A 26264-nucleotide genomic window follows, 5' to 3' on the forward strand; every position below is an offset into this window, starting at 1 on the left:
TGTGTGCATGCCCCTGTTACTTAAACAGCGCTGTCGTAAGGGTTCATTTGTGCACCGGAACACGGCAGTGATGAATCCATTTTGCCATGTGCGCTGAGAACAGATACATGACATGAAATTTGAAAATTTTTATCCCTGATTTATGCACTTAATCGTATATTTATAAGCAGATTATTTTTATTTTTTTCGATTTTTATGTAATTTCTTCGCATTGACATGTCTCAAGCTCATTTATATGTCAGTACAAAAGAAATGCACGCACTTACACCACCCATTCGAATTTTAATCGCGTTTTCCGTGTTAAGGTCCTTTAAAACGAAGTATATAAATGCAATTTGTTTTATTTCGTCTCATTGAAACATCTACCGTCGCCATTTGATTTTCTGAACCGCACTGACTGAGTCTCAGCGCTGTTTGCAGATGCCTCGTGTTGCAAGTAGAACGATTGTGTCACGTGGTTACTAAGAAGAGGAACGAAGTTGTTAAGGCGTCGGTGTGATCTGACAAGTCGCGGTGCGTTGCTGCTGTGCTTATAATGTTCGTAAGTTATTATGAGACTGAGGTTTATTAAAACTAACTGACTTTATTTTATTTATAATTTAATATTCTAATTGAAATAGTGAAATCACGTAAATGTGTAGATGTTGACTAAAGACAGAACACGTGCCGAAAGCGGAGATCGTTTTAACAAAATTTACGAAGACTTCTATCTTCTGGGTTGTAGCGTCCCGCGTGGTAGAGGTTTACCGACGTTTCAGAGGACCTTGCTGTCTCCATCATCAGGGTTATGAGAATCTATCGTAAACGTTTTACTTAACACTGTCGTCATGTACAGGGCGACATGAGGCATTCTTTTTAAAGTGTCAGTTTGATGCAATACTGCATTTCTCACTACTCCAGAAGAACGCAAATGAGCTTAATGCAATGTTGGTTGCAGAATAAAGTTTCCCGATTTCGGTGAAATATTACCTGACTACGGGCTAATTCTGTTCCCGGTGGGGGTCATGGATTTTTCTGTTCGTCGCTGTCTGGGGCCCACCCAACCTCCTACGCACAGGGACCTCTTTCCTCGTCTCCGGGGCGTAAAATCGCCTCTCACCTCCTAGTGTCGCGATAAAGAACCCGTGACCACAAGCTTAACGTCTCACGTAAGATGTAAAGTGCGTAATATTAAGTTGCTGCTACTAAAATAAGCGTGTTTTATTGCCGGAATGTTGGTAGAGTGCGCTCATTTTTTTTTTGTACGTAAACGAAATATCCGGTCTTCAAGAAAGAAACGTTTTGGTATAAGCTCTGTAGGACGAAATTCCGTGACGTCATGAAGACCGATGTTTTGCCCGAGGTTTGTTAGCTGTAAAGGACTCCTCCTAGTTTCCAGAGGCGTATTTTTCTTTCTTTTTTTTTTGGTACAACTGCACACTAGACAGCGTTAGGGTAGGGGTTTCTGAGTTGGGTTGAAGCGGATAGCGGATACCCTTCAACCAACCATTGTTTACAGCCAGATGAGCTCTGGAGGAAGAATTCATGGGGATTCGGGGATTTTAACTCGCTTGTGCTGGGACTATTTTTGGTTTGTGTTGTAAATGCGATGCTGTAAGGAAATCGTGCGACAGGATTTGTAACTTACAGTGTCTTGTTCTTGTCTCCTCTTCAACCTTTTTCTTTTTTGTAGTGAAGACTGATCACGATTCACAATACAGCCTTCTTCTTTTCCTTTCTTTTCTACAAAAAAAAAGTCTGAACAGAAAGACGACTTCTTACATGTAATTCCACTTACATTTGCTTGTTATTTTTTATCGAATGCCTTGTGTTTGGATTTTCGTATTTAATTTTGAAGAGACCACGCTACACAATTTAGGAACTTATACCCTGAAGATGAAGGCGATACTTTCTTTTGAATCTTGGTAAAAAAAAGCCTACGTGATTACACTATGTCCCAAAGAAGAAATTTAAGATCGAATGCTTGTTTGATCTAAGTAAGAAATGATTTTTATTGTTCTTTTGAAGCGGTCCTGTGTTTTTTCTACTATATCTGAATGCTAAAACATGGGGCGAATTCAAACTACCCCTAATAAGAAAATGGAGAAGACATTTGTACAGAATTCTGATGCAGCGTGCGAAACGTCAAGAATTTGAATCGACTCGTGTTTCTCGAAGACATCTTAGAAGTGCTATTGTGATTTTGAGATCGGGGTGCGTGCCCTTTGGGGCCGGAGTGGATTTGTGTCAGTAAGACCATTGTGTTGTCAAAACAAAACACGCCACTTTCTTGTTTCGCTGATTCTTCTTTTGTGGGAGAATATGATGATGGTTGTCTGACGTCATGGACCAGTAAAAGAAGTGACACGCCACTGCCCTATATAAGCACTTGCTATTAAAGTCAGCTTCTTGACGAGATCTCTCGAGAGCCAGACAGCGCAAAAACAGAGGAATTCGAAATGCGTGGAGTAGAGAGCGAGTCCTTCAATGAATGAATATCGTGAAAGGAATGAAGAAAATTATAAGTAAACTGAAAGGCGCTAAACAGGGGAAGTGGAAACAAAGAATAAACCAGAAAAGAAGGAAACGGAATAAGAAGAGACTCCCGAAATACAAATGTTCTTACGCGCACGCGCAGTGACACAAATGGAAAGAAATCGGGAAGATTCACGGACGAGCAAAACGGAAGTGAAGCCCTTTCGGGACGGGTAAAGAGAAACCACGGAAAAACTAGAAATAAAGGGCGAAAATTATCCTGTAACAATTCTTACGCCCGAGAACTGTGATGTGCGCCTGTACGGATGTTCTGCACAGGATACTTTGGCTAAGCTGTTTTTTTTTGTAGTAGGGCTTTAGTTATAGGGTGGGGGGTGGTTACATAAACTGCTCATTGCCCTTCGACAGACCCAGCATTCCCTTTTGAGGGACGCCCTTGTTCTTCCACAGTGGGGGATCTCTGAGAGGGTACAGAAACACCATTGACCATCCCGCGTGGTGACAATGCGCCAGACAAGATGAATGGCCTCTGTTTGTATTGCGTTAGGGCTATCCAGCGTCTCTTGGAGAAAAGCCAGCTGATTTCGGAATTTATATATCCGACGTGAACTTCACTGTCTGACATGAAAACATTTCATGTGATGTGCGATGGGCCTTCAACTGTCCAATATCTGAGACCTCTGGAAAATGTCATACGAAAACAATTGCTAATATGCAGATCGAGATGGCTGTCTTCTGGGATGTTTAGCTGTGAAGACTAGTAGAAAATCTCCGACGTTTCAGAGGTGCTCACTGCCTGCCTCATCAGGGTGCAGTAAGAACCTCTGAAACGTCGGTGAATTTCTTCCAGACTTCGCGGCAAACATCCCATATGATAACAATCTTAATTCTCGTCGTCGTGAAAACCAGAAATCCGAAGTAATATGGAGATTTATAAATGGAAAAAAAAATTAACAATTAATATATGAATAAGCTGCAGTTGGGACGACGACATCAAATAAGCGAATAAATAAACACTCGGCCACATGCAGCCTCCTCTGACCTCCCGGTTTGGTATCCCTGACCAGCTGTAATATTCAATATGGGCACGGATTCAGCGAACAAGTCAGATTTCACTCGGGATTAAACCGTGCCCGTGAATACCCGTGAATTAGTAATCCCTAAACACACTCTTTTCTCTTATGAACCACATTCAAGCTTGCTTACAGCCCCTGTCTGTGTTGTCATGTGGCGAGGGTATTCGCATTGCATCTCGTCATTCTCTCGAGACCAGTGACACTTCAGGTTTGTATGGTGTATGCATGTATCACATTACCTTTTTGCTTTGAATAGATTTGATTGGGTGCCGTGTTTGGAATTCTTACTACAGGGTGAGGCTCAGACGATAAATGAAAAGTGACAAGAGTTTTAAAGTTATTATTTTAATTGTGAATGTATTTCACTACAGTACCTTTGCACGGGAGGTAGCTACGGGTGTTTGATGTGCTAGATGGACATTTGAGTTACGTAAGGCGAATATTTATATTCGATTAGAAATTAGTTCACTTCACAAACTAGTTTAGAGGATAATATTAAAAAGGATCGTAGATGTTGAGCGCAAGAAGGTGCACTGGTTCATGATGGAGTCCAGTGTTGATTTTTGTAGTGAGAATAAAATATTTTTTAGGCTTTCTTAAAACTTTGAAGCCGGCCCTCATCTACGTAATATTTAAAGAATTCAGTCCGTACCGCAAAGAAAACATTTCACCATTACAAAGATAGATTTTTAAAGCTGTCAATGAAATTATTACTGTTTATTATGAGAATTGATGAGTCTTGTACACAGGGAGGCATGCCTCGCCAAAGGACAAACGAGTTGCTTCTTGGTTCCAATTTGTTAGGAAGAACTTACAGAACATGTTTGCAGCAGATGCTGAAACGTCCAGTACCTTCTGGAAAATAAGCATCTACCCTAAATTTTGTTAGCAGTCGCTGTTCGATTGTCTTAATACGAATCGCTAAATCCTTCACTAAAATCAGCAAACTATTTCGAGCATTTGAGCATCGGCCTAGCAACAAGGGTGGAGTCTTTCGCACCGCAGTATCGTGATTGATGTTGGGTCGAACTTTATCTGGCTCATCCTGTATGTCACTCTCGTGACCTGCGCCGAGAAGACGGGTTTTGCTTTCTGGCCGTACAGGAATAAATAGATAATTTAATTCTTTGACTGGGCACTCCCAAAGGCGTTCACTTCCAGTGAGGAATGATTCTCGAGATGTTTGTGACAATGGTCGATTCAAATATGTGGAGCATTATCCAGTATAAGAGTTTCGCAACTCCAGGTAAATGCACATGATTTTTAAGGAATAATAACCAGATAAATGTACAGGTAACTAAGTAGACTGAGTTCCTGAACACTTGGAAGCTCTCATATCTTTAACTAATCGAAAAATTGTCTTATCAACCCTTCAGTGCCCAGTGTTAACAGCTCGTAACTCATTTTAACAAGGAGTAACTCAGAATTTTACTCGCAGAGAGCATTTTTGAGTTTCATCTCGGAATAAATGACTATTTTCTTAAACAGCGTTAACCAGTTGATCTTTGTAATGGTGAAGTGAAGTGTTTTCTTCGCGGTACGGACTGAATTCTTAAATATTATTTAAATTAGCTCCGGCTTCGAGGGGATAAGAACACATTGTACTGAAAATCTTTCATGACATGCGATGAGATGACAGACCTAGACATATTTGAACAAAATTCTTCTCCGATTCCGACCCGGTCCATTCGAAATACGTCGAGGTTAACCCTCGTCTTCCCTGCTTGAGGTTGGTGCTCTGTATTAGCGGATTGTCAGTCATCGTCTGGGTGCATGAGGGACGTCAAACATCTGCTACAGCGACGCCTGGTAGTGTAATTAATGCAAGTCTCTTAGGCAAGTGAGAGTTAAGAGCTTAGAATGTCATATAAGATTTTCCTGTCACAATTCTGTTCTTATATACACCGACAAGTTGTAAAATACTCCTGAAAGGTATCAGTCTTTAGATCAGAAATAGTCTGTACTGAATTTAACGTGACGTTGATGGTAGAAAGGGACTTGAATTATGAACGAACCCGGTTTGCATACCATCCACCACATGTACTATATATAAATTTAGACTCCGCGCTATTTACTTTGTGACATGTGTATACTTTTAAATGCCCGTGGTTTCCGGTTCTGTACGTACCTAGGCGGAGGGTCTTAGCGATCGAACATCTTACAGAACGGGACCTGCAGCTCGTATTGAGTTGTACCGTGGGATGATACAGAGCTCCTTTGGACTTCATCTTCAGACGGGCTTAACGTGTCAGCCCTGAAGGATACTGGTCCAGAAAAACAGGCAGCTAGCCCTGTTTTTATAACGCAGGGGTCGGCAACCTTGTCATTACCGTTGACCGGATTGGTTGTTCATATTTGTCGCGGGCGGCGAATTAAAAAAATATGTGTTTAACCAAAAGAGAATGCACTGGTGTTTCTAATAAGCGTGGCCGAAACAGACGTTTCGGGACAGGGACTGGCATGTCATTGCTTCTTTACTGTCGTACGTCACTCTGTGGCCATCGCGTGATGATTGATGGTCTTCCGGGCGTGCCTGTTCTTTGTTCCGGGTCCTCATACAGGAGTGCCATCTTCGTGGTACAGCTCTGACATCCATTGTTCCAAAAGGGCATTTCACGAAGCCTGTCACTAGCAATAATCATTTTTGTATATGATCTAAAGACATTCGTATGGAAATGAAAGTGTTTGTTAGTTCGTATACGTTCTTTTCATAGTTCATTCCGCAGGTATGAAAAATATCTGGCTCGAGTCTTCTTGCCCCACGAGACCTGCAAGGGAACGAAGATTGTCGAATGTTAGGTTTTCTTCGTGAACTCCTTTGCGTGAATTATGATTGTGATGATGACGTTCTGTGATGTGTCATCGTGTACGCTCGTAGGTAGATACCAACGTTTCGGAGACACATATTGCCTCTGTCTTCAGGGCTACATTGGAGATGCTGGAAGGTTTAGTATTAAGAAAGTTATGTGGAACAAGGAAACTTGTAGTGAATAAATCTGAGATCTGTATAATTTTCTTTTTATTAAACGAGGTTACAATGGCGTGGATGTGAAATTCTGATGGGAGAAACACGAATATTATGATTAATTATAGTTTTGGTGCACCTGTTGAAAGACGGAACTGGTAATTTTTATTAAAATGTGTAACGATCACTTGTAATATTGGGTCTCTGGCCTCTGATGCCGGGAGTTGGCTATTTCTTGCTAGCATATGAGGAGAATTAATTGCCCAAAAGTAAGGGGCGCCGAGGAACTTTTTATCGGCCACGTAAGACCTCTTTCCACTGATCCTGGATCTGTCGCAGGTGTTAATCGTAGACAGGCCCGACGTTTGAGCACGAGAGACAATTAAATGATCAGTTACAAAGAAGGGGAACATAAGATGTTGCCGGAAAGTATAATAAAGAAAACCGTGGAAATACCTACTTGGGAGACCAGAGGATAATATTAAAACGGATGCTATACAAATAGCCCCTTCCTGTGTATCCGTAGAAACTAGCGGTCGCTGGGCTTTGATTTTAAACACTCTGTTCCCCACCCCCAGTGCAGATGTGAGCTGTAAAGTAGATTTGATCCAGGAGAGTTTCTTTCTGTCACAAAGAGGAGAACTCGGCGCGCGCAATGCATTGACATCGGATTAAGGTACGAGGAGGCGAAGGGGATTTATGTACCGGCCTCGAGTGGTTCCTATTTTACCACTGGGCAGTGGCGAACTGTCGTCTGCTTTGAAGCTTACCGACGTTTCGGAGGTGCTTCAGCATTGTATTCATGTTTGGATGATGCATTTGGTTCGTGTTTACCATTTAAGAAGCTTTTCATGTTATCCAAATTTAAGGAATAATTACTAGGAATTGTATTTATTTATCTGGATGTCCCGCTGCTCGCCATGTAGACGCTTAAGGGGAGAGGAGGTATAGCTCCTACTAATTTTCAATCTCGGCACTAGATGGGGGGTGAGTGGGCAGCGTCACGTCCCGGCCGCATTTTTCCCCCGGGGGATAGGACCCCGGTACCCATTGGACAGGAAGTTGGGTGGGCCCCAGAGCCGGTCTGGACACGGGTCGGAGGAGAAATCCTCTGTCTGCCCTCGTACTTTTTAAAATTGTCTTTTTGCTGTGAAATGTCAACCGTCAATTGGCCCCCACGCCCCTGCCTTCACCCTTTGAAAATGAATATGTGGCAGAACAGTATATACTAATTTTTGTTGACTTGCGCTGGGGTTCCCTTCTGTCTGCAAACAGTTTGGACGGACGGTCAACGTTGGGGCTCTTGCCCCTTCGTGTTGATTAGCAACTACCCCTTTTATGCCCGCCTGTCTATTCGCCCAATGGTCACTCTTGGCCAAAGACTATAATCCAGTTACAGTTAACTTTATTTGAACATTGAAAACAGTGGACCATGAAATGTAGCAGTTAAGAACTTCAGCGAAAAAAAGAAACGAATAGAAATATATTTGTTTTTAAGTTTATGGTTTCAGACGCCATTGCACGTCGAAAATAATCTGGGACTTCTCATGATTTCCTACCACGTGAAAATCATTTGTTAAACTGACATCTTTTTATGGTAACCAGAAGGTGAATCCGTTCCATCGACGCAGCGTCGACAGGTTTAATCCCTGACTGCCGAAAGACAATTTTTTCTTGTTTAACTCATATTTTATACTGATTTTTGTAAAATAAGGTTTTATGGTTTTATATACTCGTCGGTAGGTGCCAGTGTTTCGAAGAAAATTACTGCCTCCATCTTCAGGGTTGAAGATCAGAAAGTATGTTTCTCCGGAACGTTGTCATCTGCCGACGAGTTTACACTGCTCCAGAACCCAGAAGAACATCATAATTATTATCATCGCCGTAAGATCCTCAAATCTCTCACACAATTTGTTGTTGTTTCGCGGTATTTGAAGTGCGCGCATGGCGTGGCGGCGGTAGTAATTCGCAACACGAGTTTACACCACGTTTGAGGATAGCGTTTTTTGGGTGACTGTACTTGTCGGGAGATCTAAGTAACGCAGACACATCTCTCTCGCTTTCAGATGGTCAGATAGATTGTCTCGTTACATTAATTAATAGCGAGTGGTACAGCGGGGAAATCTGAATGACCACGTCATCGGTTCTGTTTATATACGCCTCATTTAACGATGCTGTTAATGGCTCAGACCTTTCAGCGTTGAATGATAAGGTGATTAATGAATAATTAATTGAAAAAGATTTGGAAGGAGGCGGTGGTATCTTACTTAAGTCACTATTCCGGCATTTGTCAGAAGGAACTTTGGAAAACCACGAAAATCTAAAGTCAATTTAGCCGGTCAAGAATTGAACTCGGGACCTCCCGAATACACGAAGCAGGAATGCTAACCACGCTCTTGCGGGTTTAAGTTTCTTCGTCGTTGGAAGAGCTTTAGGGGGAAAAGTAGGTACAGATCCAGGCTTTCTTAACCTGGGCGATAGGTGGAGATATGTTGTTAGCTTCACTCCCCGGCGAATTAACCCTCAGGGGAAACGAACCCCGGTACAGGTTGGATAGGAGACTGGATGGACCCCAGAGGTACGTCGGCGATGATAGAATTGGTTTCTTGACTAAAATTAAACATCACGTCGGTCCAGAAACTTTTTGCCAACACGCCCTCACTCTTTTCTCGCCCCAAATCATTCAGTTATTGTATTGTACAACCGCGGGCCTAAAATATGAACGCGTTTACGTCAAGGAATCAATAAAGTGAATACGTACAATACAGTATTTATGTTTTGAAAGGTATGTGGACCGAAGGGTTTTTTGTGCATTGCAAATTGTTTGCTGTGATACAGACAGAAATAATCCCGGTTGTACCTACGATATGGAGCAGAACTCGGGAATCAAAATGTTTTCAATTTGCGCTAATATCAACTTCAGTTGTTCATTTCTTTTCATGTTCGTATTATTTTGACAGTCCACAAATACGATGCAACAAATAAGGGGAAAAAAAAACAAGATGGAGGAGGTTGTTTTAAGAATCTGGCTGTCGTTGGGTTGGCAACAAACTCCGCTACCTTATGTTCCCCGGAGTAACCGTAGATTGGCGTACTTTATGAGAAATGGGTCTATGAAAGAAATGATGCGATGAATTTTTTTAAAAAAAAACTTTTAAATTGATCTCTTTACTTTTAAAATAGGGCAAATAAAGTGATTTGAAAGTATTATAGATTTTACTTGAAAAAGCTTTTACACTGAGCAGTGAATGAACCCTTTTAAGCCTAGTGGTAACTGTATGTACCACAAACTTTAAAAGTCATTAATTTTGCGACGATATTGATGATGAGTTCCATAATTCGCCTCTGCTAGGGTACGGGGGGGGGGGGGGGGGGAGGACAGTAAAATTTATCGATTTCATATTACGTGTAATTTAGCAAAATTATCGCTTCTGCCTTAAGTTTACATGCAAATTGCAATGTCGTATTTTTATATATTTTTTTAAAAAAACTCTTTAAACTTGATATGTGAGGACTATCCGAAAATTTATTTCGAGTCCTGAACTATGACGAACCCCCCACCCCCCCACCCACCCAGGCACCAGTGAACTGGTAATGACGTGCACAGCAGATCGAGGAAATAAGTTATGCAGGCTGCCTTCTTTGGAACCGCTTGTGATATCACGTCTTGTGGTTCTGAAGCTGAGAGGTAATTTCCGTGTTGATTTCTTAACCGGTCAATTTTTATGAAGATGGCTGTCTCCTGGGTTGTTGCCCCGTGTGGTCTTGTAGACGTTTATCGACGTTTCAGAGGTACTTGTCGCCCGACTCGAAATATTCATTTTAATATTATCATTTCATCAACTCCTAGGACAGCCTCTGTCTGAAGATGGAGGTTTTGAGGTGACAATTAGGTTTCATGTCCTGTTTCTTGTATTTATTTGTGGTGAGAAATTTGAGCGTAACAGTTTTGAGCTGGGCTGTACTTGGACATGTTGTAATTTGTAGGATCATACATGGATACAGATAGGTGGAACAACTAATTATGTCTTGAAATGTGTTGGTGTTCAATTTCACGCTGCAACCGAGAACAAATTGGGGGTGACATTTAATCTCTACTACGCACTGATGCAGCTTCCATGTCACCATTTTGTTTCTGTTGAACGTTTAAACCGCAGTTTGGCAAAACATGTAAAAGGAGGGGGGGAAACCTCACCGACTTTACACGTGTTACAGGCCGCGTGTAACAAATTCGTTGGAAGGAAATGGCGATTATTTGACACCCCAAGAAACCGAGATGAGAAATGCCTTTGGTGACTGACTAGTTTTAAGGGATTTATTGAGCAGTTCACACTGTTAGCCATTCTGCGAAAACAACTACGATCGTAAAACTACTGAGTGGTTTGTTTAAGAATATTTATAAATTTTAAAAAATTTAAAATTGTCAAATTTATAAAAAGTTTTTTTAAATTTTCTTTCTAGAAATTACCCTCTCGGAAAGTGTTCTCCGTCCCGGAACACACATAATATCCCTAAATTCGTACTTAGCAACATGCATTTACTGATATGTAATACATAAACTCATTATTCTGTATCCCGCCATTGTCATACCTTCAATATCTCTTCATTATTCTGCTAAAAAAATGGAGTTTTGTTGCCGAAAATCAATTTCGCTCCATTATCTTTGCTTAGGGACTATTATTGCCTGCTGACAGACACGGATTTACCCGAATTCAGTGTGTACGCCTGCCGCGAACGTTTTGTCAACGCCCTCAGACTGACTCGCCGGTCAAAAACTTCTGAGCTTTGGTGTTAAAATGTTTCAGAGAATGTTTTATGTGTATCGCATTTGATTTGTTTGCGATGGTCCATTCTGCTGTACGTGTAAGAATAACACGCGGCCGCGTGCAGTGGAAATCCTGACGTGGTTACGCGCTGCTTAAGTGAGCATTCTCTGCAAGTGAATTCGCTTAACTAGTTCGTCGGGTGCGGAATTGACTTGCAACCAGTATGTTACACATCGCCTCACACACACGTGTTTGCACGATAAATTAGCCGTCGACATTTGATTTAATTTCTGTCATCAGCAAGTTCTCCCCGCGTGACTGTTGTGCTGCTTTTGTAGTGTTCGTTAAGGTTAAAATTGGATGAACGTTTGATTACTTCAAACAAGCAAGCAAAGCGTGATTCAGTGTACACGCAAAGCACAAGGGAGGAACGCTGATGGCGACATCCTGACACAATGATCGGAGTCTTGGTGTAAAACTTGAACCGACGAGCAACATCGATGCCGAAACAAAATTACAGATTGCCAGATTTTTTGGAACACGTTCATTGTTATAATAAACCAGACAATGCTTGCTTTTTTGGAACATGTTCATTGTTAACCAGACAATGCTTGCTTTTTTGGAACATGTTTATTGTTAACCAGACATTTCTCAACTTTTTTGAACATGTTCATTGTTATAATAAACCAGACAATGCTTGCTTTTTGGGAACATGTTTATTGTTAACCAGACATTTCTCAACTTTTTGGAACATGTCCATTGTTATAATAAACCAGACAATGCTTGCTTTTTTGGAACATGTTCATTGTTAACCAGACATTTCTCAACTTTTTGAACATGTTCATTGTTATAATAAGCCAGACAATGCTTGCTTTTTTGGAACATGTTCATTGTTAACCAGACATTTCTCAACTTTTTGGAACATGTTCATTGTTATAATAAACCAGACAATGCTTGTTTTTTGGAACATGTTCATTGTTAACCAGACATTTCTCAACTTTTTGGAACATGTTCATTGTTATAATAAACCAGACAATGCTTGCTTTTTTGGAACATTTTCATTGTTAACCAGACATTTCTCGACTTTTTGGAATATTTTCATTGTTATAGTGATTAACCAGAAAATGCTCTCAGTATCTGGAACATGCCCGTTGTTGCAGTAGATATGCACAGGTCTAATACAGTCACGACGACGTCTCCGCGGTGAATTGACGCGGAAATAACAGGGTAACAGGATTTCAAGTGTGATTCCATTAGCCGTCGTGCGGTGGCGTTACTATACTAACAATGCCAGTATTGATGAAGAACCAGACAATTAGCAGAGACGATAAGACAGGCAGTGAGTGACTACAGATGAAGTGTAGACAAACGTAAAATTAGTGGATTTGGGATAGGAACGAGGCATTTCGTGGCTTCTTCAGTTTTGTCAGGGGAATTGTGTAACGGGGGTCGGGGTCGTCTGCCCTAACACCCGGCAACCCGATATGCAATGCCCTTTGTCGTCTCGCCGTGGAAAGAGGATCTAATATTTAATTACGGTTTTTTCGAGGGCTCTGAAGATTGGTCTGAACGATTAATGAAGCCGGTTTGTTCCTTCTGCAAAGTGGAGCCAATCTTCTGCAGTCATGCGACGTGTTATCCACCTGATGATGGAAGCATACCCAGCTTTCGAAACGTTTATGAACCATTTGGAAGGAAAATATCGAAGAATATGTACAGGTTTCTGTCTGCGAGGGGTTTGGTTGGGTGAATCGTTAGTTCATATTGAAAAGTCTTGTTGTTCCATGGTTCAGGGTTGACCTTCCTTTTCCGAAACGAAATTTTCTGCACAAAAGAAAACTTGAAATTGCAAAATTAGGAAATCGCAACTTTCCGTACAATGTCGCAGGGAAATACTAGTAGAAAGCCAACTTTCGTTTTGTCCAGCCAGTCCTGCACATATTTAACTTCATTTTGTAACACACGAACAGCGAAAGAGACAATGCTTTGAAGACCAATTTGAACTCGGACCATTCTGGCTTCTACCCTGTTAAGTATTATTAATGGTCGGTCTTTATGGAACAAGTTAACAGTTACGATCTGTAGGGGAGATTTAGGAGTTGTGTGTCCGATAAAGGAGTGAATAATTTGCTTACAGCCCCTTAACGCGTTCCTAATAACATCACGTGAGTCATTGCTTGAAATGTCTTCAGAAGGACAGACTTTTGATACTGTTACTCATATGACCCATTCCATTAGACAAGTCGACGCTCCCCCCCCCCCCCCAAAACAGATTAATGACCCCTCTTATTACGTTCCTGCTGTGTGTGTGTGTGTCCTGAATAAATCACAGCAGTCAGTAGTGACTCCTATCGGGAAAAGCGAGCAACACAACGTTATCATCCGCAAATGAGAAGGCCAAATGTTTTTTTGGAAATTGTCTTTTATTTCGATGTTATTGTGCTGTATGTGGGCGAATGGTGGAAAAAGATTGTGTTGGAATGATTTTCTTGTAGTGTCAATAAATTCATTACTCGTTTACTAACTGACCAGTAGCTGGCTGACTCCATTGAGCAATGCCCTTGTTCAGAAGCGAAAAGACCATATTCTGTTTTTTAATGTTCATTTTAATATTATACTTCAATTTACGCCAAAATCTCCCTTGAGGATTTTGGACTAAGATCTTGAATGCTTCATTCCTAGTCTGCGAATTTCTGGGAATGACGGATATCCGATCAATACATGGCTTATGCGTTTAGAGTCTTGGTTTTACTCAGGTGTGATAATTCCTGTTCCCTCCCGGGGGAATTTTTAAAAGCTTCCGTAAATGAGCATTTGCCGCGAAGTTTTAGTTCTGCTTGTACATGTAGTAAGTATCGTTCAATTTGTTTTGTCCCACTCGCAGATTGACGTAAACAATTTGAGTTGTCAGATGTATCAACTGTTCTGTACCAGCCGACCTTACTGAAGACGTTATGAACTTACACAAATATACTTTTATACCAACTTGTTTCATCTCCGCTACTTTGTTGATATAAGCAGCGCACTGACTCCATAAGAAAGTTCGTGTACAGTCCCAGGCAAAACACCGTGGTTCGATTACGACATTCCTTTTCATCTTTTGCAAATCTCTGAAGACGGCTGTGTGGTAGAAACTGATGTTTCAGAGGTCCTTGCTGTGTCCATAAACATTAACCTGATGATGGAGGCAGCAAAGACCTCCGAAACGTCGGTGCAACAACCGAGAAGACTGTCATCATCAGTCTCGACGTTGTGAGGACCTGAAATGTCACAAGTAAAACCATGTGTGGTGTGTAAATACAGAAATAAATATTTTAGGAGGCTTTTGTAGTAATTCCGTGAACGAAATTCTTTCCCCCCCACATTCGTAACATATGAAAGAAAAAACTACAATGAAAACAAATGAAGAGGGAAGTAGCGAAGCGGCTTGGTGTGTGGGACATGTGATAATGACACTTTACATTTAAAAGGAATGTCACGACACGTGCATATGATTTTTGTTGGGTCGTGACTGAATAGATATTGTTTCGAAATGACTAAGTGATCTTAAGTCTCTCTGTTTGTCCTGCGCTGGGGACGCTCCTGCCCGCATAGTGACCCTCCCTAGAGAGATCTCCGCCCCAACCACATATTCACATTTAAATAGACCCAGTACAACCCGCCAGCCTGCTGTCAGCGCCGACCGCCGAAACAATTTTGATTTTAATTTTAATTTCTGAACAGTTTTAAGCTCAGTCAGTATTGATGTAGCTTCAAATCAAATGAAATCATGAAGAAGGTAGTTTGTATGTGGTACCCCCATTCCCTCAAAATATTTAATTTTAAAATATTTTAGAACTCTGTATTTATTATTATTAACAACTGGTTAAATATGTTCTTTAAAAAGTATTCGTAGGATAATAAGATATATCATCATTTGTCCATTAAACTCAGTGGTAACAATACGTACCACTAACTTTAACGTTCAATAACGCTGTATTTTGCTTTGTGAATGAAGATTCTTCTTGGGAAACTGATGGTTGCTAAGATACTCACGAACTTCTCCGACGTTTATCGATTCCAGAAGGTTCAGTACTACGTTCACAACAGTAACTGCACCCTGCCCTGAGCCAGCTAAATCCAATCCATGCCCTCACTCTGTTTATTCCGATTTAATATTATTCTAGCATCTACGCCTTTCTCCTAAGTGATCTTCAGATATTTTTTTTTGGGGGGGGGGAAGAATGTCGTATTAATTTTACCTGTCTTCCATGCGTACTACATGTTCTGCTCATCCCATCCTCGATGATTTAATGACTCTAATAATTTTCGGTGAAGGGTACAAATTTTGAAGATATTCATTGAAAGTGTTTTAATTTCTCCTCCCTCCCTCCCCAATTCTTTCTGTTCGCTTTGTCAAAATATTATCCTCGTCGCCATGTTCACAGAAAGTGCATATTGAACAGAAATCAGAATTAACTGTTCCTGGAACCATTTTTAGCATTTCCTTTTGGGGTTGGAACAACGCGGGATATGGGGTGGGGGTGGGGGGTGCAGTGGCATCATTTGGTGGCATTCTTGTTCTTATTCTTCCACCCCTCTTGATGTGCGCACCCCAATTTGGACCACATGTTCTAATAAGCTTCTGTGTACAATAACCGTTTTATAAGCTTGTTCTTACAGCGTGTGTGCATAAGACGCCGGCCATACAGTCTGTTCAAATAACACGTAACACCTAATCTTCGTGATGCTTCTAGAGAAGTGTTGGTAACTTACGTGTTAATAGGACATTCTTCTTTTTTGAATGGTAGAAACATGTGAAGTACGCTGTAGATTAATCAGATAATCATAATAGGCATAAAATCACGTACAGGGTACCAGTTGTTGATTTAACAATCAATAACTCTGAATTCTGTGTTTATGTGTTTCGTACGATTCTCACTGTAAACAGCGATTAATTCCTTAAACAGCGTTAACCAATTGATCTTCGTAATGGTGAAGTGTGGTGTTTTCTTCGCGGTACGGACTGGATTATTGAATATGAGACGAGTTTCGGCCAGCACGTGATGCATGTTAAGGCGTAGGCCGAGGCGCTGATGTAACATGGAGTTGCGCTTATGAATCAATGGTGGTTTTAACAGAGTGAGTGATAGATTTCACAAAAAAATGACGCAGGGAGGAATTTTCAATTCACATGTACGAGCGCATCATATGAAACAGTTAAATCCTTTTAGGCAGGATTTTTTTTTATTTGAACGCGTAGAGCGGAGTTAATTGATTATTCAGCTTTAAAACCGATCCATGACAACGGGGTGACAGCAGGGATGTCTCCGCGTCAGGGCGACGTTTTCACAACTTAATAGCATTCATTCGTACAACTGCCTTTGGTATTAAATCGTATGTAGCGAGAGATATTTACGTCTTCAAAGTCTTAACTGTGCTGAACCAGCCAATTATACACATCGAGTTGCAACAGTCATTCGTGACTACATGTGCTTAGCAGGCTGTGCAGTGACTCGTGAGTCTAATGGAAATAGGACACCTCTGTTCCTTGACTTTTAATCATGCTAACAAGCAGATATTAAGCAAGGCACAGAATATTGTAGACCTCTTGTAAATGAAGACCTCGGTAAGAGTGAATACTCGTTTTTGTATCTGGTGTTTACTTACGGTTTAGAGGATTTCAGGGCTATGATGATGGTCAGCAAGGACCTCTGAAACGTCGATAAACGTCTACCAGACTACACGCCGCGGCAACCCAGAAGACGACCATCTTAAAATCTTACAACTTCCAGTTATTATTAATTGTTATAAATTTTGGAATGGTCACATTGAGTGAATATTTTGAATGTGTAGCTGAGAAACTGCTACCTTCTCAAAAAGGACTCGTTTCCATGGAGTTAATTGCTTGAGACTTTCTTGTATGTGACATATTATATGATGAGAGATTTTGAATGAAATCTTAAATTCTGTGCTGGTCCATTTCTGAATTATTTTGGTGAGAACGCTGTCGTCTATTTATTGACATCTTTAGCGATTTGATAACTTAGCTTTGTAAACAAATTTCTTTACTTTTTTTTTTGAAAGTAACTCAGCAAATCTTGCTTTGAGCGTAAAATACAGCTACCTTGAAATTCTAAAATTGTTTTGTTTACCATAAAAAATAAAGATTTCATTTCCTGGTGCTTGTGGGTGATGACACGTTGTTATTGTTGGCAGGGTTGCCAACATTTTTTTTTTTAGATCTTCGGTGCCATCACTCTTTAAAGACCAAAGCATGTGTCAGCATACCGCCATGAAAATCTGGCGATATCAAATCATCTCCTGTGTGTTAAGATACAGACGTTTACCTGAATGTCTGCTGTTGGTATTTATACTGCCGTGTAATTTTTATCACAAAAATACCTTATAAGCGCAACAGTGCAGCATACAATTATATTGAAGATTGCTCTCTTCTGGGTCGTTGCACCGTGTAATCTGGTAGACGTTTACCGACGTTTCAGAGGTCATACTGCCTCCATCGTTAGGGCGATGAATACAACGTTATTAATTTAATGTCCGATGTTGCATAAATGTATTAGCAACAAATATGTTCATGCTAGCTTTAGTGAATCATTAGATAAACACTTCAATGCAAACTTTGACTTTAAAAAGTTAATGTTGTTGGTCTATAGAATTTTGCGCTGAAATCCGAGGATATTTCATTATAATTTTAAATCGTTATCGGCTCTTGAAACTGAAAATTACGATTCGGAACGTGAAATAATCGACTTTTCTTACGTCATTTAGTAAATCGCTTACAGTCTCTCCGCTCTGTTGATGGAGGCGGCAAGAACCCCTGAAACGTTTCTAAGTTTCTGCCAAGAGAACACGGGACAGCGTCCCAGAAGGCAGCAATCTTCAATATAATTGTATGCTGTAAGAACCTGGACTTCAGTAGGATTTTATGTTCTCACGGCGGTCATACTGAAAATATCTTGAGTTCTCTTATGTTTTAAAATAAATCCGCCACTGGATGTTTTCTTTCTCACTCAAATAATCTTTTTGTAGTTTTTGGCGCACTTTGAGGGATAGTGTGTTCAGAGGTCGCCGAGGATACCCTCGGGGGCTGAGGGAGGTAAAGACGGATTCTACCTGGCATTTAGCCCCCTGGTTGGGAGACTTTAGTGACGTCAGACAGCATCGCTCAACGTCTGACAGACAGCACCCCAAATATCCATCCGCTGTCATAAAAATGTTCGTCGTTGTGTTACGCCATTTGACAATCTCAAAAATGCATTTTCCTGTGTTTCCCCAATTGACATTTTTTACAAGTGTTCTCCTTACCAAAATTCTGTATGCATTTTATGTTTCTTCCTTAAAGATGAAACCTCAGATCAGAGAAGTGCGGGCCCCGAAACAGAGAGAAATATTTCAGTCTTGTTGCTTTCTGTTTTATTGATAACAGGTTTAGTCAAAAATCTTCCAGGCCTTGCAGGAGAAAGTTTTAAAGCATGGAAATGGTTTTGACACTGGCTGAAGATTTTTCCGTGACCGATGGAAAAGCAAACAAGCTTGAACTTGAAATGGAACGTCGCTGATCGCGTTGTTCCCTCAGACATACGACGGTAAAATAAACTCACGTTTTGGAATAAGGGTCGCAGGCGATGAGCATCTATTGACATGAAAGTCCTGACTCCCCCCCCCCCCCACCCATTTCTCTCTCTCTCTTTTCTACAAAGTCGTACATCTAAAGACAGAAATCCTTTCTGTAGGAAAAATAAACATATGAGCGTATATTTGTTCAAAATATATACTCAGAGTAGCAGCCATTTCATGAACTGTGTAAGGATATTATATTTTATGGCCACTGGGACCGTGAAATTAAACAGCTCTTTCAATAAAAGTATCATTTTAATTTAAAAGGCAGTTTGTACATCCAAAATACACTCGAGTATCCTTATTTGAGAACCGACGATTAATAAAATAAATTACGTTCACGTGTAATATTGACTTGTGCGATCCTGCTTCGACTTAATCTGAGAATTCATGTGTGAAATATATTAATACATCTTACACACAAGTCTAAGAACAATTTCACACGTATTTATAAAGTATTATTAGATCGAAGAATGTTTCAAACGAAACTATTGAATCATGATTAAAAACCGTACATTTTTATGAAGCAGCGTCCTTGGCTGTCCAGCTACACGCCATGTAGGCGCTTGTGGGGAGAGGAATTGATCGGAGGCGAACAGAAGAGTCTCTGAAACTTCTGGAAATAGAACTTCAGCATAATTTCTGGTAAACTGAGGTGTACCAACCGATACGGTGAAGACAATATATACATTCTTCACTTAGCTTCTCCATACGGGGAAGTTTGGTAGCGTTTTTGTGGTATTCGATCTCTGTGGTGGGAATTACAAAAGTATTAAAAGTGTGAAGGACTGCAGGTTATGAAAGGTGATAGTGTTCATGAGATCTTCGTCCTCAGCGGACTACTACAACAATATTCAGAAGTGGAAGTATTTTCTAAAGCTAATTGGGTCCCTCAGGACCGCCCTTGGGTTCCCTCGTCCTATTTCTAAAAGAAGTCTTCGTCATTTTTGTTTGACAAGCAATTATCAGTGTTTGCCTTGACAGAACTGGAAAATCCAGCGGCCGCGGGAGTTGACGGGTAGAAATTCAAAGTGCAAGGGAGAAGTAATATAAATTTCCCATCCCTGAAAAATAAAACTTCGGGGACTGGGTGAATTTTTATCTCTGGTTATTTGAAAGGAGACGCGGGTTATCACTTTGACACAGCCAACGTACAACAACGATTAAGTGAATGTCTGTATTTAACGAGTCTGAATATTAAACGCGGTATGAGTGATTTCGATTGTATTTTAATATCGAAATTTTCTCGCCTTTTGGTAATCGGAAATTTTGATTTGGAGTCTCGGCCAAGAGGTCTCTTCTCCGAAGTAAAGTTTGTCGTGATTTTCTCCGTGCCCACCAGACAACTGTCAGAATTAACCGCAGGGTGTTACCACTTGTTAACATATCTTTCCAAAATACCAAACCCCAATCAGTCCGTCATTTATTTTCGACGTCACATGACATTCTTTGTTAGCTTTTACTGATTAGGTCCCATGGTCTGTTCGATACTTCTAAAATTATATTCATCTGTTTAGACATTACTCGTACATGGGAGATCAACCCGAGCACAGTATCTACCTACACAGAGAAAATGCCGATCCAATATGACCTAAGTAACCGGTACGACGTCGTCTAATACATTGAGAAATTTCTTTGGTTATGAAATGCCCAAAGAAGACCGAAATCTTTATGGGTGGATAACATTAAGATAGATGTTAGGAAAATAGGTCGTGAGGCTGGGAGCTTGGCGTAGTTGATTCTGGATCGTGTTCAGTGGTGATGTTTAACCTCCAGCGTCTGTCTCAAGAGATCCAGTTACTGATGTAGTTTTTCTGGGTCTGAAGGACCCTTTGTCCATCCCCCAGATGATACATGAGTGAATATGGAACGGCGGTGGAATGGTTCTGACAGGGGGAAGCTGAAGGACTCAGGGCCAATTCGTTGTCCACCACAAATCTCATACTGAACCGGGCGCGATCTCGCGGTAAGAAGCGAACGACAATTATCGATGTGTAGCGATTTCGATAGATCGATGATAGAATATCCGTTCGACCTAGCTGTGCCGAGGGAATGTAAAGAGCTCATCGAATCAGAAACACTAGTCTGTATGAAAAAGGATCGAAGTTCTACCTTTGAATGCTGTAAGAAAACCAATGTAAATGTTACGCTGTTAGAAAAATACTAACATTGTCGACTGCGAGCGGTTCAACACGACGAAGGACCAAACCTGGTGGAACGTAGGAGAATGTTATTTATCCTTACCGTAGGGCCGATTCCGGTAAAAATAAAAAATAAAAACCCTCTTACATTACGTTTTAAGAACTTCCGGTTTCTCCACTCGCTTCTGGGACATTGAACCCTTTGCCCCGCGTATAACAGGAAGTAATAAAGTTCGGGTTATATAATTTCCCATTGACGATTATTTCTACTATTCGAATTGTTTTTTTGACAAATTTTTCATTTTCCCTAGTTTCTTCGGCTCTCAGCAGCTTTCACTTTTAAAACTGCTTGACTTGGGTAATCATTTTCGAGAATTGTTCTCGTAAAAGTATTCTGATATATTTTTTTTTATGAAGAAGAATCTGACGTCATGTCTGTCGGTATTCTTGACAACGCCTCGTACTTCTAAGTTCCTACCGTCAACTGCTTGCTTTACGCATGACGCAGGATCCGCCATCTTCATTTTTAAAAGTTCGCCTGTCACACACGGTTGTAATGCAGGTCTCAAATTATATCACCTTTTATACAATTTTACGCCTTTTAAAGTAGGCCTACTTATTAGGCTTATATTCTTGTTCTGCGTTATAAAATGGCATACATTTTAGTTGAGGCCTGTGTTATGAAGATTTTAAATTATTTCCACATTGGTTTAGATGTAGAAATATTCAGCGATCTATAAAATTATTTCATGCACCAAATTTGCAGTGAAGTAACGGTGATCGTTGGGGCCATGTTACAGGCTAGTTCCCGTTGCGACAGCGACATGGAGGCTTCCCCGAAGAGGGAGCAGGAGCGTAGTAGAAGCCATCACGCTGGGTTCGGACGGGGACCCGGAGGCGCTGTTCGTAGGAGAGGTACCCCCATACCTGTGTTACCACCCAGGGTACCTACCCCTGTGCCGTCATCCGACTCAAGGTAAGTGGCCCTGTGTTATGATACCAAACATTTTTACGTTATGTATATATATATATTTGTGGGGCTCATGGTCCCTTAATACTGACATTTCATCGTTGTCCTCCCTTAGCACATACCAGTCTTGTGACGGCGATTAGGAACTGAGTGGCGAATATACAAAATGTCCCAACATGTATACACATATTGAGTGAATGAAATAAAGCAATTTTAATAACCTACACTGTTACATACGTCAACACTGGCACCTAACGGATTAGTAAATCTAGTGTAGGTGTTAAAAATGACCACAGATTCGTGGAACATTTGCCAGGGGTGACCAACTGACTGACAAGCAGCTAAAAAAGTTGCCTTGTGTATACATATTTTTGGGGCATTCTGTATTTTACAACGATTGTGATGAAAATGGGGGGGGGGGAATTTTCGACGCAAGAGAAGATATTACTGAGAAAAATCGCGTATCTTTGGAAAGCCACAGCTAGCAGTGCGACAGTGTTGAAAATTGGGTCACCGTGCCTTCTTTGTTTTTTCAATTTCGACTTGTGTTTTGTTATACAAGAAGATAAGAAATCAGAAATTAAGTTGTTCCTTATACAGAAGTCAGAATAAAGTCGGTGGTTCGTTATATGTGGGATTTCGTTATAGATAAGTTCGTCATAATGAGGTTTCTCTCCTATCTCTGATCTGGTTTAAAAGAATACGACTTTGTATTTGGGTTGGCTGGAAAATTAGATTTTAGATTTATTTAGAAGACAATGAAATTGTGAGAAGGGTTGCGCGTGAGGGTGAGGAGGGGGCCAGATACATATCTTCCTGACACCATAAGGTGGCGACATTCCTGAAAATATCAGCCTCATTTGTTTTGATTTATTACGCGAGAGGGTGAATTTTTGGAGGAGGAAATTAAATGATAAATCTGAATTTGTTTGACTCTAAGAGTTTGTTGGTAACATTTCTTCAGTTTAGAAACATGGATTATAATGTGTGGGATGAATTTCGCCTCCTAATATGAGATGCAAGTATCGATTAAAAAAATAAAGCTGTCCTACTATACGCCATGTAGGCGCTTGGGGGGAGAGGTGATATAGCTCCTACTCATTCTTGACCTCGGCACTAGATGGGGGTGAGTGGTCAGCATCACGCCCCACCTGCGTTTTACACCCCCGGGAAAGGACCCCGGTACCCATTGGATTGGAGACTGGGTGGGCCCCAGAGCCGGTCTGGACGCAGAGGCTAGAGGAAAAAATTCCTCTGCCTTTGTCGGGGATCGAACCCCGGTCGTCCAGTCTGTAGCCAGTCACAAAAATGACTGATATTGAAAGTAAATAAATCTAAGTATTTTATTTCATAGCTGTTGAAACTTATTCGTACGCTCTCAGCAAATTCCTGAAGTATATCCGATTTTCAGCGAAATGTTGGACAGGTGTAAACGCAGACTTGTAAAGTTTCGGAAACTAATTTCGTTTGCTTCGTAAATATTTAAGTTGCGGGACCATGAATTGTGAGACAAAATTACAACAACCTAGTAAGTTTGTGGTAGAGCAGCCAGCACGATTCGAAAATTAATTGCGGTGCTAATTAGCTCCCACCCCCCCATCCCGCCCCACAGCTGATTGTAATGTGCTTGCGACTGCCAGATTGTCGCCCGAGGAGGCTTTGTGTACCGCTGCGCGTGACAGCCGTCAGCTGTTTTGTAACCATGGAAAGTTGCCATAAGTAATGCGGGTATCGGAGACTTCAGTGATTTATACCTCGTGAAATTAAGTGCCGTGTCCTTAACGATAACTTTTCCACGTGTCTGTTACCTGCGAGCTTATGTTAGTGAAGTTTCTAAGGGAGACCGGCTTGAATAATAATCTTGAAATCGTCATGTCAGTGTGCCATAATCGAACAGGGATTTTTTAACGTTCTCTGTTGTTTCTTATGTTATATTTATGTCCATCCACGAAAATACTCCGCAGTAATATGAATATAGATTAGAACTATTTAACGTCGTGTCCAACATATCACTGAGGAGAAGAGACCGCTGGGGAGACCTAGACGTAGTTGGGAGGATAATCTCAGGCGGGATCTATGGGAGATAGAAGTTGAAGGAGACTGGGTTTCGTTGGCCCAGGACAGGGTCCGGTGGAGGGCTTTGGTTAATTCGTCGATGAACCTTCGGGTTCCGTAAGCCATCTGGTTGGTTGGGTCCACTATTTGGGAAGCCTGAGGTGAAGAGACCCCTGGGGAGACCTAGACGTAGATGGGAGGATAATCTAAGGCGGTATCTATGGGAGATAGGAGTTGAAGGAGACTGGATTTTGTTGGCGCAGGGCAGGGTTCGGTGGAGGGCTTTGATTAATTCGTCGATGAACCTTCGGGTTCCGTAAACCATCTAGTTAGTTAGTTAGTTAGTTAGTTAGTTAGTCTAACATGTCACTGATAGTTTGCAAGCCATTTGACGTATGAAATACACATTTAAAAATTTCGTTTAAATAAATCGAGAAGCCAATAATCACCAAGATCATTTGATTGGTCGTTGTCGTTTCAGAAGTTGTTACGTCATTGCCTTTCGTGCCCGGAAGTAATGAAAATCCCACTCAAGCTTTCGTGCAGAATCTTCAGATAATTAATTTAGCTCTTTCTGAATTCGTGTAACCTGAAGTTTCGCAGTGCGAACGAATGCAATTTGCGATAATAAATTACAACGAGGGCTCTCAAAACCGCTATTCAGGAAACAAGAGTTCATATCTCACGCACACGATTGCGATTTAATGAATGCTCCTAAGAAGATTTCTCTAATGAGGAGCTTCTTCATTGAATATTATTACGATGTTGAAATCAGGGAGGATGAAATGGACGGGGAATGTATCAAGTGAGACGCGAGAAGTGGAATTTTGGTCGCCCCGACGATGGAAGCAGCAAGGACCTCTGGCACAACAACCCAGAAGAGAGTCATCTTCAGAATAAAAGTAGTTAATGCGACCCACGGTAATTAAAAGGTCGCTGACCCCTGTGTCTCAAGGTCGTGACAGTGGTTGATGTATTAGAGCAGTGGTATTCAACCTGGGGTACGCGAAGACATCTTAGGGGGTACGTGAAATTTTTAAAAAAATATTATTTTATGATAAACACTGAATAATCATTAATGTAATTTATTTAATTTATTTTAGATGTAGATTATATACTACGTATAACTTGAATTATACACCAACAACTTTGGGGGTACAAAGTTGAAGAGAAATTATATCTGGGGGTACGCGAAGACATCTTAGGGGGTACGTGAAATTTTTAAAAAAATATTATTTTATGATAAACACTGAATAATCATTAATGTAATTTATTTAATTTATTTTAGATGTAGATTATATACTATGTATAACTTGAATTATACACCAACAACTTTGGGGGTACAAAGTTGAAGAGAAATTATATCTGGGGGCACGCGAACAAGAAAGGTTGAATACCACTGGGGTAGAGGCTTACTGGTCTTTTGCTGGTCATTGTCCATTGTCTCAGGTGTGTAAGGGGCTGACGACCTACTTTTTAAAAATAAAGTTTTGGTTGAATGAAGCTGGGTTGTTGCTGCTGCTTCTCCGCTGTTTTGTCTGCCTTCTTCATGTTCGTCATCTTTATCTCCAGCGTAACTGATCAGTGACAGTGGAATGTATCGACTATTAATCGTCCCTAAGTTAATGTCTGAAATATTATTTGTTTGTTTGTTTGTTTGTTGCTGATGAGGAAGGGTTCTTGGTCTAAACGAAGACTAATTGCGGCGTGCAGGGGCGTTTCTAGGTAGCCTGAACATGTAAATGATTCAGGGGGCGTTGTCTTGTGACGTCGCCTGCTCTGTTCGGAGTGTAAATACTGAATGAAGAATGAACGTCGCGTGTCCGGGGGGGGGGGGGGGGGGAGGCTGAAGGATGCTAAATATTTAGTCGGGTGCAGAAGTACAGAAAGCAGACCCCTGTCTTTACATCTCTGTTCTGGTTCGGATCGAATGCCAGTCGTTCGCCTTCGCTGTACACCAGGGAGTGAACCCAAAGACGAACTACGAACGCAGTGAAACATTTTTCAGAACGAAGCAAGACGGATGTCTGTCACAGAATAATTTATTTCCGAAATGGAAGTACACTTAAAAGACGTACTCTTACAGTGCTCGTTTCGGTTCAGGGTCTACAGATATTTGTTCGATTAAAAACTACAAACAAAGGCCGAGAAAGGCTTTGAATCCTGAAGGGATTGTACTCAGGCACACCACTTCCACGA

General features: G+C 41.0%; 1 protein-coding gene across 1 annotated transcript in view; it reads left to right on the forward strand.

Annotated features, from left to right (window-relative positions):
- Positions 1 to 26264, forward strand: part of LOC110834177 (uncharacterized) — a 327297-nt gene that overhangs the window by 14473 nt on the left and 286560 nt on the right. Inside the window, exon 3 of the mRNA XM_087349345.1 lies at positions 21841 to 22016. Within this exon, the coding sequence (XP_087205471.1) occupies positions 21841 to 22016 (176 nt within the window). The remainder of the gene's footprint in view (positions 1 to 21840; positions 22017 to 26264) is intronic.

Source organism: Zootermopsis nevadensis, unplaced genomic scaffold, assembly GCF_977971745.1.
Source record: "Zootermopsis nevadensis isolate Lab colony 2312 unplaced genomic scaffold, Znev_1.0 Znev_ptg000016l, whole genome shotgun sequence".
Taxonomy (NCBI): Eukaryota; Metazoa; Arthropoda; class Insecta; order Blattodea; family Termopsidae; genus Zootermopsis; species Zootermopsis nevadensis.